A 14705-nucleotide genomic window follows, 5' to 3' on the forward strand; every position below is an offset into this window, starting at 1 on the left:
CTCTCTACTCACTCCTCCCATCCCACTCCTGCATTCTTTTAAAACAATTTCCAGGTGTTTTATAATTTCATCTATAAATATTTAAGTATATATAACTATAAATATATATATAAACTTTTAAAAATCATTACTATCCAGTCAGTATGCAAATTCTCCCAAACTTGAACAGTTTTCTATGTTCTATTCAAATCCAAGTTTTATAGATTGTAATTGGTTGATAGCTTAAGTTTCTTTTAACCTATAGATACCCTCTAACCACTAAGAAATCAGGTAATTTATCTATACAATTTTCCAGACTTGGGACTGTGTTAACTCTATCTCCATGATGTCATTTAACATGTTCTTTTGTCTCCTCTGTATTTCCTGTAGTATTGTAGGTAGATCTAGGGGCTTGGTTAGATTCAGGTTTCACATTCTGGCAAGAACATTTCATTTAGAGTGTTGTGTAGTCCCACCAAGAGGCACTAATGTCTGACTGTTTTCTCTTTTTGTGATATTAGCAATCACTGATGGCCACTGCCGAGAGTCATTAATCTGCACAGGTTGCAAAATGATAACTATGATTCTATCATCCCTCCTTCACTCATTAGCTAGAATGCTTTTTATAAAGGAGTCAGTAGTTTTGATATTTACTTTTGATGTCTTCCCCTAACAGACTAACTTGTTTAAAAATAGAAGAGAGGGGGTTTTAAAAGAATTCTAGCTTTCAGAAAGATATGATAAAGATATAAAAGAGAACTAGAGAATTAACCCAGAAAAATTTAAAAGATGAAGGAATGGTAATGTAAGGAGAAGAAATTATACAGAAATTATAACACTACCCACAAAACAGGAATTCTTGTCTCAGAAGACCAACCTTCAGAACTTCTAGTCTCTGATTTGAGAAATAATGATTTAAAGAATTTGCCTATGGAAATAATTGGAAATCAGCCTATTAGCAAAAATGACTCTGAAGTGCCTCTAAGGGAAGTCTAGCTGGCTGATCCCCAAGCATCCTGACGTGGGCATCACTTTGGTCAATTTTCAACAATGCAGTGTATGTTCTGTAGCTTTGCAGACTCAGATACCTAGTTTTAACAGCACATCTCAAAGTGAACCTGAATTGCAATGATTGAGCACAGAGACTAATATATTTAAAACAGAAGGCCAATTACTAAATTTATGAAAAGAAATACTGCTGACCCTTGAACAACATGGGTTTGAACTTCACGGTTCCTGGAAGAAATCCCCCATGGATACCGAGGGAAGACTGTACAACAGTCAAATGGCAAAGAGACCCACACTTTTTTGTGACTAATACATTTTATTATGGAAATGTTAATTCACAAAAGTAGGGAGAAGAGTGATAATATTAGTAAGCAACACCCTCACCATCACCCCCATGCGCTTATCACTTGGCTTCAACAATTATCACTATTTCCCATAGTGTTTCATCTACATCTCCTACTTCAACTAATACCTTTTTTTACCTGTTAATACAATTGTTTATGTTTGATCAATACATTTTTTACCTACTGGTAAGCTATTTGGAAAGCCAAATTATTTATCAGAAGGTGCTGTGGTGAGTACAGAGACACAACACAGAGATCTAAGGAAATCTTAAGAATCTCTCAGCTAAGACAATTTTGCCAAGGAAAGAACAATGCTTCTAGAACAGAATCCCCTTACCACTTGACTGTGCTTGAATGGGCAGCAGCCACCCATGTTGGCCTCTTTGGGATACATTTTTATTCTGCCCCTTCTATTTTAACTCATGTTTTCCGTATATGGAAGGATAAAATTACTTGTGTTACAGTTAAAACCCAGCCTCCCAGGGACTGTGCCTACCCATCCTAAACAGTGTCCTCATACTCTAGTCAGGTTACAGACTCTGTTTTGGTTTGTTCTATAGAAATTATACTCAGAGGGCATCTCTAATTCCCTTATCTCCGAATTACTGGGGGAAGGAATATGCTTTATCCCTCTGGTACTCTCATAAAACTACAAAATACCCGCAAAATAGGTCTATAGTCCTAACATGGCACATTCTTTGCAGAGGGGTTAGGGCAGTGTTATGCCAGTTATTCGTTTTTATGCATACACTGTTGTAGGATGCTCAGGAACTCCAGAAGGGCTCGCTCCTGCCACTCTTTTTAAACCTGTCTCCTTAGGTTTCTTTGGCAGGATAAGAAATTCCTATGGACAAAATACTTCACCCATGTCTACTTGAACAAAATACAGAATTTCAAAATTGCCCTACCCATTCCTTGAAAAGATCATTTTTTTAAATGAGAAGGGACCGCTCACTCAATTTTCTTTTTAATAATATTTTATAAGCAAGGGACACTCAAATCTTTGCTGACAGCTTAAAACAGAATATTTTTGAGTTTTAAACATATTCAAAAATATTTATGCCAAAGTACAAATTTATTATTTTACATTGGTTAAAAGCAAAAACTTTGGAGTCAAAGAGTTTGGTCCAAATCACAGCTGTACGACCTTGGGAAAACTGCTCAATCTCTCTGTGCTTGTTTCCTCACCTCTTCAATAAGGGGTAATAATAGTATCTAACTGATTTAATCCCTAAGGAGGTTATGTAAGTAAAGCACTTAGAATAGTGCCTTGTACACAGTAAATGTTATTTATAAAACATTTATATACATATAACTGTTACCACTTAAAATATATTAATTAGCTTTTCCGGTAAACAGCCTGAGGTAACCTCTAAAAATGGTTCGTTATTCACTTGACCCAGAAAACCACAAAAAATCAGGCAAATCAAGAGGTTCAAATCTTCGTGTTCACTTTAAGAACACTCGTGAAACTGCCCAGGCCATTAAGTGTATGCATATCCGAAAAGCCACCAAGTATCTGAAGGATGTCACTTTACAGAAGCAATGTGTGCCATTCCATCGTTACAATGGTGGAGTTCGTAGGTGTGCCCCAGGCCAAACAGTGGTGCTGGACACAGGGTCAGAGGCCCAAAAAGAGTGCTGAATTTTTACTGCACATGCTCAAAAATGCAGAGAGTAATACTGAACTTAAGGGCTTAGATGTAGATTCTCTGGTCATTGAGCACATCCAGGTGAACAAAGCCCCCAAGATATGGCACAGGACTTACAGAGCTCATGGTCTGATCAACCCATACATGAGCTCTCCCTGCCACACTGAGATAATCCTCACAGAAAAAGAACAGATTGTTCCTAAACCAGAAGAGGTTGCCCAGAAGAAAAAGGTATCCCAGAAGAAACTGAAGAAACAAAAACTTATGGCCCAGGAATAAATGCTGCAAAAAAATAAATGCAAGTAAAAGTTAAAAAACATATATATGTAAAATAACTATATATAATGTCATTATTTATATAATTATGTACATGTAATTTATTATTTTAAAACATTGTTACAAAAATCTCAACTTAAACAATCTAAAGGAGCCCTGGTGAATTAAGCAATCTTGTATGAATTAGAGCTAAAAAGAAAAACCTCAAGATTTGTTAAGTAGAGGATATCTGGTGTGTCTGAGGTCTAGGGATACAAAAAAAAAAAAAACAAACAAAAACCTCAAGTATATTTTCTTCAGTTTTTGAATGAAGTGTTTCAGTTTGAAAGAATAAGGAACAGGAAACAAAGAGAAGTTATCAACTGAAAGTGGCACTCAGTTGCTCACATGTATTTTTTTCATTCATAGTTAGACAAAAAAGCAATCCTAATGTTCTCAAGAGTCAGCAGTTTTGACAGCCCCTTAACAGAAGAAAAATCAGCATTTGAAAAATTTTAACAAGGTCTGTATAATTAAAATTGAGGTAGGCAGGCAAAAACTACCATTATTTGTGTATAATGCTGCCTAATCTGGAAAGTAACTGTTCAGAGGCACCTTTACTAATACTTAAATGTTATTTCTGGTTCCAGAAAGATAATCATTATCAACAGATTGTTACTAAAGATAGGAGATTAAAGATAGGTGCCAAAATTAGCAAACTACAAAACCAACTCATCTTAAAGTAAATAATAATCTAGTTTTAAATTTGTATAAAGTGCTTATATTGAAAAAAACTCCAACCATGTGTTTTATTTACTTCTTGAATCTTACTTTCAAAATTGTAAATTATAACATGAAAGGATGTTTGCATCTATTTTCTTAATGTTCATTTTGGATCATTTAGGAGGAAATTACTGTGCCAATGTGTACAATCACACAAGGGCTTTGCACATGTTAAGTTCTCTGATACTGATGTAACTGGTGAAATGAGACTGAACTAGATGATCACTAAGGTTCTCTTTATTTATACCATTACAAAACAGTGGAATACTGGTACCAAAAAAAAAAAAAAAGATGCAGAAATTCTATACGTACTGATGTGGAATAATGGTGATGACAGCAGCAATAACTATAATGATGAGAGCCTGAGTTATACCCACGGTATACCCACTTGTAACTTACTTTACATGAAACCAATTCATCCTCTAACAACTCTGGGAGGCAGGTACTGTTTGTACTATCCCCATTTGATAGCCAAAGAAAGCAAAGGCATGCAGGTGGAACAACTTGTCCAAGGTCACCCAGGTAGTTAATGACAGAGCTGGGATTTCAACCAAGGCAATTTCGTTCTGGAGTCCATACTCTTAACCACTATAAAAAGTCAACAAATACTGAAGTTCTACTAAATTGAAAGTGAAAAAAAGTAAGGTACAGAATATGATACAGTATGTGTCCATTAAGGACCTAATTAAACTCAAAAACTTTTGCACAGCAGAGGAAACCATAAACAAAATGAAAAGACAACCCACAGAATGGGAGAAAGTATTTGCAAACGGTGAGACTGACAAAGGATTAGTCTCCGAAATTTACAAACAGCGCATGCAGCTCAATATCAAAAAAAAATAACCCAATCAAAAAATGGGCAGAAGACCTAACCAGACATTTCTCCAAAGAAGACATATGGATGGCCAAGAGGCACATGAAAAGATGCTCAACATCACTAATTCTTAGAGAATTCCAAATCGAAACTACAAGTTATCACCTCACACCAGTCTGTTTCTGTTTTGTAAATGAGTTCATTTGTGTCTTTTTTTTTTTTTAAGATTCCGCATATAAGCGATATCATATGATATTTGTCTTTCTCTGTCTGACTTAACTTCACTTAGTATGATAGTCTCCAGGTCCATCTGTGTTGCTGCAAATGGCATTATTTCATTCTTTTTTAATGGCTGAGTACTATTCCATTGTATATATGTACCACATCTTCTTTATCCATTCATCTGTCAGTGGACATTTAGGTTGCTTCCATGTCTTGACTATTGTAAACAGTGTTGCAATGAACATTGGGGTGCACATATCCTTTTGAACCATGTTTTTCTCCGGATATATGCCCAGGAGTAGGATTGCTGGATCATCTGGTAGCTCTATTTTTAGTTTTTTAAGGAACCTCCATACTATTCTCCATAGTGGCTGTACCAGTTTACATTCCCACCAACAGTGTAGGAGGGTTCCCTTTTCTCCACCCTCTCCAGCATTTATTGTTTGTAGGTTTTTTGATGATGGCCATTCTGACCGGTGTGAAGTGATACCTCACTGTAGTTTTGATTTGCATTTCTCTAATGATTAGTGATGTTGAGCACCCTTTCATGTGTTTGTTGGCAATCTGTATACCTTCTTTGGAGAAATGTCTATTCAGATCTGCCCATTTTTGGATTGGGTTGTTTGTTTTTTTGATATTGAGCTGTATGAGCTGCCTGTATATTTTGGAGATTATTCCTTTGTCAGGTGCTTCATTTACAAATATTTTCTTCCATTCTGAAGGTTGTCTTTTCATCTTGTTTATGGTTTCCTTTGCTGTGCAAAAGCTTTTAAGTTTCATTAGGCCACATTTGTTTATTTATTTTTTATTTCCGTTTCTCTAGGAGGTAGGTCAAAAAGGATCTTGCTGTGATGTATGTCATAGAGTGTTCTGCCTATGGTTTCCTCTAAGAGTTTTATAGTGTCTGGCCTTACATTTAGGTCTTTAATCCATTTTGAGTTTATTTATTTATTTATTTATTTATTTGGCAATCTGTATATCTTCTCTGGAGAAATGTCTATTTGGGTCTTCTGCCCATTTTTGGATTGGGTTGTTTGTTTTTTGATGTTGAGCTGCATGAGCTGCTTGTATATTCTGGAGATTAATCCTTTGTCAGTTGCTTCGTTTGCAAATATTTTCTCCCATTCTGAGGGTTGTCACCTCACACCGGTCAGAATGGCCATCATCAAAAAACCTACAAACAATAAATGCTGGAGAGGGTGGAGAAAAGGGAACCCTCCTACACTGTTGGTGGGAATGTAAACTGGTACAGCCACTATGGAGAATAGTATGGAGGTTCCTTAAAAAACTAAAAATAGAGCTACCAGATGATCCAGCAATCCTACTCCTGGGCATATATCCGGAGAAAAACATGGTTCAAAAGGATATGTGCACCCCAATGTTCATTGCAACACTGTTTACAATAGTCAAGACATGGAAGCAACCTAAATGTCCACTGACAGATGAATGGATAAAGAAGATGTGGTACATATATACAATGGAATAGTACTCAGCCATTAAAAAAGAATGAAATAATGCCATTTGCAGCAACACAGATGGACCTGGAGATTATCATACTAAGTGAAGTTAAGTCAGACAGGGAAAGACAAATATCATATGATATCGCTTATATGCGGAATCTTAAAAAAAAAAAAGACACAAATGAACTCATTTACAAAACAGAAACAGACTCACAGACTTAGAGAATGAACCTATGGTTACCAGGGGGGAAGGGTGGGGGGGAGGGAGTGTTAGGGAGTTTGGGATTGACAAGTACACACAGTGCTATATTTAAAACAGATAACCAACAAGGACCTACTATATAGCACAGGGAACTCTGCTCAATATTCTGTAATAACCTAAATGGGAAAAGAATTTGAAAAAGAATAGATACGTGTATATGTATAACTGAATCACTTTGCTGTACACCTGAAACTAACACAACATTGTTAATCAACTATACTCCAACATAAAATAAAAATTTTTTTTAAATGTGTACATTTGTGTAACGAATGGGAAAGAAGGATATATCCATGTTTGCCTATACTTACATAAAATATTTCCACAATCTCAAACTAGTGGCTACCTCAGAAGAGGGAAAATGGTTAGCTGGGGGACAGGGGCAGGAGACAGACTTTTACCTTTTGAACTGTGAACCATGTGAGTATACTACCTATTCAAAAAGTCTGATCAAATTCTGTGATCTACATATGATAAAGTTAAAACTAGATATTATCAACACTAATGAGCTAGAATATTAAGATTAGAAAGAATATGCCTGGGCTTCCCCGGTGGCGCAGTGGTTGAGAATCTGTCTGCCAATGCAGGGGACACGGGTTCGAGCCGTGGTCTGGGAAGATCCCACATGCCGCGGAGCAAGTAGGCCCATGAGCCACAACTACTGAGCCTGCGCTCTAGAGCCCGTGAGCCACAACTACTGAGGCTGCACGTCTGGGGCCTGTGCTCCGCAACAAGAGAGGCCGCGACAGTGAGAGGCCCGCGCACCGTGATGAAGAGTGGCCCCCGCTCACAACTAGAGAAAGCGCTCGCACAGAAACGAAGACCCAACACAGCCAAAAATAAATTAATTAATTAATTAAAAAAAGAAAGAAAGAAAGAAAGAATATGCCTGAAATCCTGAAGGTAAATAAAGCTTTTCCTGAGTTTTCATGTAGTTACCATCAACCCCACAAGGGGATGCTGCAGCTCTACAATTGACAAAGGAGGCTGAGTTTTAATTTGACTTAAAAGAAAACTGCATTCACATTTTTATATTTCCTTACATGCAGAGAAGTATAAATGAATTAGCAGATGTTTCTATTTCATGTTGTATAAATTTTAATACATACTTTTGGGCAGGTTACTTTTAAAATATTATTAGCAAAAAAAAAAAAAAACTATGGGAATAAAATTAATTTGTTAGTGTTCTTACATCCTGCCTAGGTAGTTCTACAAATTTTGCCAAATTTGGAGGGCCTCCAAATTTGGAGACCTCTTACTTAAAATAAGGCTATAATGGCACATTTCAAGTTCACTTTGAGGGGCCTTGGGAGGCACAATGACTCACATTTTATTTTGTACCAAGTAGCATGGCATATCATTTTAAAGACTTAATGAACTGAGTTCAGAAATTTTCATTTAAAAATGTATGCTAGGGACTTCCCTGGTGGTCCAGTGGTTAAGAATCCACCTTCCAATGCAGCGGATGTGGGTTCGATCCCTAGTCGGGGAACTAAGATCCCACATGCACCGGGGCAACTAAGCCAATGCACCACAACTGGAGAGCCCACATGCCGCACCTACTGAGCCCGCATGCTCTGGAGCCCACACACCACAACTAGAGAGAAGCCTGTGCAGTGCAATGAAGAGCCCGCGCACCGCAACGAAGATCCTGCGTGCCACAACTAAGACCCGATGCAGCCAAATAAATAAATGAATAAATATTTTTTAAACAGTATGCTAATTTTATAGAAGGTGGAAGAAGATTGGCAGGGGTGAATGACAAGCCTCAAATGTTCATCAGTTTTTCATAGTGACCAAGTTTCCATCTATGGATATATTTTGGAAATTACAGCATATAAAACGCCATCATAAAGACTAATAAATCTTAGATCTGCATTAGCAAGAGGTAAAAATAAAATAAAATTTTTGAGACTCTAAATATCAGTCTAGGGACTTCCCTGGTGGTCCAGAGGCTAAGACTCTGTGCTCCCAATGCAGGGGCCCCGGGTTCGATCCCTGGTCAGGGGAACTAGATCCCACATGTTGCAACTAAAGATCCCGCATGCCACAACTAAAAGATTCTTCATGCCACAATTAAAGATCCCGTATGCTGCAACTAAGACTTAGGACGGATGGATGGATGGATGGATGGATGGATGGATGGATGGACGGATGGACGGATGGACGGATGGATAGATGGATGGATGGATGGATAGATGGATGGATGGATGGATAGATGGATGGATGGATGGATAGACAGATAGACAGATAGATAGATAGAAAGAAAGAAAGAAAGAAATATCAGTCTACTAGGGAGAACTGTTTAAGGACAACAGAGTCCAAAGTGAAGAATGCCTGACGGCACTCAGGAGAAGCAAAATCCTAAAGGCAAATGAGACTGCTGTCCACAGTAAGAAACATCTAAACACTGTTTCAACTCCTCTTCCAGGCAACTGAAACTGAGCCCTAAAAAGGGGGCCTTAAGAGGCAAATGAGAAAGGCATGCTGTTTATACTCAGTTGAAACCCAAGTCTAGCATGAGGGCTACTGGGCAACCTACTGCAAGGGAAAGGATATACACGCTCTTAAGTGCTGTAGACAGAAAAAAAACAATAGTTTCACACTGATTCTACTAAGGAAACTAACATCAGTTTAATGTCCGAGCATTAACATGAGTTTAATGTCACTATTAGAAGTCACAAAAAGGTAATATTGTAGCCAACATTGAGCCACTAGAGCTCCTGAAAAATGTGTTAACTGGGTCAGCTCAACAACATCTAGATCCTAGGCATTTAGAAAATAACATCAGAGCCATCCATGGTGCATTTCAATGGGATTTGGGGTAGGGAAATCACTGGTGAGATCCCGTAAACAGCTGAGTCCCTACAATAAACCTTTTGCTTTCAAACATCCAGTTCCCATGCCCATTAATAAAGCTTCTGAACTACAGATGCTGATTTGTGATCAAGCATCTTCTCACATGGGCAACTCTTACGTAACGTTGGAAATGTTTTATATTTTTTCTTTAGAGTTAAGATTAAGTTTTTGAACAGGAAAATATTCCTAGGCAATTCAGTTCTTTTATCTCAGTACCAGAGGACAAGTCATAAAACTAATATAATTGTACTTATATTTCTGCAACAATAAATTAATGGCCAAATCAGTTAATGTTAATAACTTTGGGCTTATCCATTAAAAACTTAAAATATGCTCAAAGTAAGCATTTATTTGCATATACAGTGCATGAAAGGGGATGACCTACTATGTAGTTCACTACAATGTTTGTCTTCTTACCAGGCTTGATGAGAAGCATCATTTCTTAACACGTTCACAGGAACCTTAATCTCACCGAGGAAAACATCTTGGACCAGGTTTCCATTGTTCCACAAGTCGATCCTGAAAATTTAAAAACTGGCTTTATTTTCTGCAAACAATGTGTAAGAGAACGCACATGACCAAAAAGCTTCAAATTACCATGATTCGTATTCCAGCACTAATTTACGGTTCTGGGTACTTCTGCCATAAGCATCTTTGCCACAGACATCTTTGCCTCAAGCACTTTTTGCCGCAAACATTTTCACCACATAACTAATTGGTCAAAGGCAATTTTGTGATAAAAGATAAAATAAAATAAGAGAGACATTAAAAAAGACACAAACGTAAAAAATAAACAACAAAATTAAAAAGACTTTATTGCAAAATACAAAATTTATTTGAACACATTCAAAATGTGTGTAAATTCATGGCAATGCTGCGCAAATACTGACTCTATTTTGTGGGCTGTACCTAAACGCTTATCTTCCAAGTCTTTCGTTCACAGTATTTCACACGTTGTTTTTGTTTTTGCTTCTTGATTTGTCTCCTCATTCAGCATTGCACTTTTTTCCTAAAATTTCTTCCTTCGTTAAGACAGGTATGCGTTTCCAGACACTAGGATGCATATTGGTTTCTGAGTTTTGTACTGAAGCCTCCACACTCTTGTTTGTTCTTGCCATAGTGTCACATGTCTGCTGATGGATGCTTCAAAGTTCTATGCGAAATGTGGCTTTGCCTCTGTGCCTTTCAGGCCCTCAGCCTCTTTCTCCTCCAATGTGGTGTGTTTCCAAATAAGAAACCAACTCTTGGGGCAAATCACCGTCACTTGTCTGCTCAATGAAGCTATCAATAACGTCGATAACCAGGAGAAATGCTAACACATTTCAACCAGTTGAAACCAACTGTCAACTAGTTATTTTATTTTTCACAGCAAAGCTGACTTATGGCCAACTAGTCATGTGGCGAAAATGTCCGCGGCAAAAACGCCTACGGCAAAGATGCTTATGGCGAAAGTACCAGACATAATTTTACATGCTTAAAAACAAGAGATGTTAGCATTGTCTTACACCTCACTATCTAAACTAAGAAAGCAGAATACTGCGGTAGCTTTTACTTAAAAGCATAGAAAGTGACTATCTTAAATCTAAAAGAAAGCACTTAAGTTTCTTAGTTTCAAAGTCTACGCTTTATTTTAACCTGTAAAAATAAGGACTATAGAGTTCCTTTTTTGTTTTTGAGAAAAGAAACCAACACAAGACTACAGTTTCTTTCTCAATTAAAACCAGTTAATATGTAAAGGTAGGTGATTTAGAAAAATACATTACCTGATCATTCCAAACATGTGATTAATACACCCTTTAGACGAACACACTGTTAACACCACACCTATACATGCATTTACAAAACTTTCCCCTCCCAAACAGCATAGATATTTAAGACCTAGGAAATAGCACAAACTTCAAACACATGCACCTGTTGAATCATCTTACAAGACTTCTTACCTCACTGAAATTTCTGTTAGACAGCAGATATGTTAAGAAGAATAAAAAAATTATTTCTAAATTGGCTAATATATAATTACTTTTCTATATATTCTTTGCATCCATTATGCTATGATTTAGAAATTTACGGAGCAATTAAATTTGGGAAAAACTAAAAATATAATAAAATAGGTGAAAATTAGCTCATTTTATTTTTAAAATAAATACACCTTAACTATTAGTACAAAGAAATCGGATTTTGAAAAGATTATTTGGATTTAAATTAGATGCACATTCCTCTAAGTTTCATCGATTAAGTTGCTAAAGAGAATTCTGTTAAGCTTGAGTCACCTTTTACAGTTAAATTTAGGATTTTCTTTTAGCACAGAACATAGCAATTCTGTAAAACCCCAAGACACATACCTAATTTCCAGCTTTTCAATGTCCTCCTCTTCTACCTGAAACTGGGACTTTCTGGTGTAACTACTGGATCTGGTTACCTATAAACAAAATATTTTAGTAAAAAAAATTTTTTAATATCTTTTTCTTACATGAACTTTAAAAAACTATCATCCCTAAAATGTTCGACTGTGTATATTATAAACAGAGAAAAATGCCTAAGTAATATTTTACCCAAAAGATAAATACAAAAACAGCTATGGAAGTAGCAGAGTGGCAAGAATAAGGTGGCAAAAAAAATATCAAAATCAACCTTACCTCCATACCCTTCCTTATCAACTCAATCTATGGCAACACTGGGTTCTCTGGCTCATATGTAATCTCTTGGTGACTCAGAGTAAAAGTGTTCTATTTCAGGGAAGCTGCATAGGCTAGGAACTGTCTGAAGACCTTCCCACATTTCTCAAGATACCAATGCCACCCGTACACTTCCTTCTCACATTTTTACCAAAAACATCAAGGCCGTTGGCAGGAACTTCCTCAACTACTGTCCACCTGAACATGTCCGTTCCCACACAGGCCTGTTTACTCGATGAGTGTTCTCACCCTCTTCCAAACAAGACGATGAGATGATCCTCCTCTTTTCTAAGACTGCTCCGTCCCCACACAGTATGCAGTAATAAGCACGCAGTAAACATGGAGCAAGCATTCGATCTATTTTAATTACAGCTTTCTTGACCAGACTGTTCACCTCATTCAAGTCTAAGAAAAATTCTCCCCTTAAATTATGGTCTTCCTATCTCTTTCCTTTCACAGACAAATATCTCAAAACTGTCACCCATCCTTACAGCCTCCACTTCCTCACCACCCACTCACTAGTTACTCACTACAGTAACTCCTTATAATCCGGCTTCCTCACAGATCACCCTCCCCAAACCCCTCTCTTAATCATCAAGTCTGATGATGAAATTCTTAGCTCTCACCTTCCTTGACCCCTTTATCTGGACAAGTGACCATACAACTATACTCCCTTTTCCCAGAGCTACTCTGGTCTTTTGACTTTACCCAGCACTATCCTGGCTACCTTCTGCTCTCTTTGCTTCTTCCTCTGGTACTTCTTCCTCAGAACCTATAAATATGGGTTTTCTCCAGGGTTTTATATTTTATTTTGCTCTACATACGTACTGCATAGTGCTGTACAAAGTGCTTTCACATCCATTATCTCTTTTATTCATCAGAACACTGCCCTGAAGGAGGCAGGGCTAGATTTATTATCCTCATCTTGAAAATGAGGAAGCTGAAGTACAGAAATTAAGAGACACACTCAAAGTCGAATACATAATATGTGGCAGAACTAACCTTCTTCACTTTTTTCCTTTATTGTATACCTCTACTCCTTTGGCTTTCTTTCCTGACTTGCTGTAAGCAATTCCTGATTCTTTATCTACAACCATCACCCATCACAGTCATGAACTTCCTATGGGAGGATTTTACATATCTGAGTCCAAGCTCATTATGCCCCAAACAGAACCACTTATGTTTTCCTTCTTAACTTTTCTATTTTTCCAGATTTGAAATCATGAAGACAACATTTGACTCCTCATTTTCTCTCTTCTTCTATAACCAATTTGTTATCTCGCCATCTGCAGTTTCTTTCTCATCCATCTCTTCCTCTTATTTCCATATTACTTCTCTTGAATCAGAGCCCCCCCTTTCTGCTTTTTCCTTTTTTAAAAAAACACCTAAGCTACAACAGTCTCTTGATCTCTGTTCTCTCTCTCAGCCATCTGGCCCACAGATCATGGTTAATTCTTCCCAAAACAGTGCATTACTCATTACTTCCAGGTTCAAAAACATTCAATGGCTAACACAGCACTTCAGCCTGGCTCTCAAGGCCTTTCATTAGTTGGTCCTACTCTTATCTTTTTAAGCTTAGTTCCCATTATTCCCTTTTAGTCAAATCACTACTCGCTACTCTTTGGACCTAACTTTCTGCTTTTCTGTCTCTATGTCTCTGCTCAAAATGTTCCTTCTCTAATACTCTTTCCTCTGGCTTAACTCACCTAGAGCAGAGCTACCCGGTATCTACTACCGCATTTTACTGCTGAGTGTATGCACACACATGTACGCTTTGGGTCTCCTGCTCTCACTAGAGCACAGAGATTGGACTTTTATCTTTATAATCAACTCAACAAAGGGCCCTTTGAATGAATGGTTCAAGGCCTAATATGTATGCTTGCATATAGCAAAGAGGTCAGGTCTTGACTGTCAAAGGACCATCTGCTTGCTGCTGCAAGTCGCCCCTTCTTGGTTTTCTCCAGGCTAGATGTAACAGCCATTTGTAAGTACAGAACAACTGAACTGAGCAAGTCCTGAGCCGGGAAATGGGGCGTCTCACACTGGCGCACTTTCTTTTGTTTTCTTTCTTCCTTGCCTCCACCCCCCACAATTCCTCCTACTTCAATCTTGGCATTTCTTCAACTGTGTTCCCTTATTAAAGTACAGTAAGCAGGCACGGCTAGATGTGCCCTCGCTCTTTTCACTTTGAAACATCAAGAAAAACACACACAAAAAGAAGGAAAAGCACAAAATGTAACTCTTTTTTTCAAATCTTCCCTACATGGTAATCTCAACTGCAACATATTCTATGGGTAGAACACAATCTTTTAGAATACAGTTTGATTATTTTTGGTTTTTTCCTATAGTTTCTAATAATATGAAAAAGGATTTATTTAACAAATGCTCCACAGTA

General features: G+C 37.4%; 1 protein-coding gene and 1 pseudogene across 4 annotated transcripts in view; one reads left to right on the top strand and one right to left on the bottom strand.

The window, feature by feature from the left end:
- RASA2 (RAS p21 protein activator 2) overlaps window positions 1-14705 on the bottom strand; it is a 116796-nt gene that overhangs the window by 35409 nt on the left and 66682 nt on the right. For all 4 annotated transcript variants that reach the window (XM_029213999.1, XM_029213996.1, XM_029213998.1 and 1 more), the window contains exons 8-9: window positions 11978-12054; window positions 10053-10154 (exon numbers count right to left, since the gene is read on the bottom strand). In XM_029213999.1, the coding sequence (XP_029069832.1) occupies window positions 10053-10154; window positions 11978-12054 (179 nt within the window). The remainder of the gene's footprint in view (window positions 1-10052; window positions 10155-11977; window positions 12055-14705) is intronic.
- LOC114890487 lies at window positions 2710-3286 on the top strand (annotated as a pseudogene).

The sequence above is a fragment of the Monodon monoceros genome, unplaced genomic scaffold (genome assembly GCF_005190385.1).
Source record: "Monodon monoceros isolate NGI ecotype Baffin Bay Population unplaced genomic scaffold, NGI_Narwhal_1 Super_Scaffold_11, whole genome shotgun sequence".
NCBI lineage: Eukaryota > Metazoa > Chordata > Mammalia > Artiodactyla > Monodontidae > Monodon > Monodon monoceros.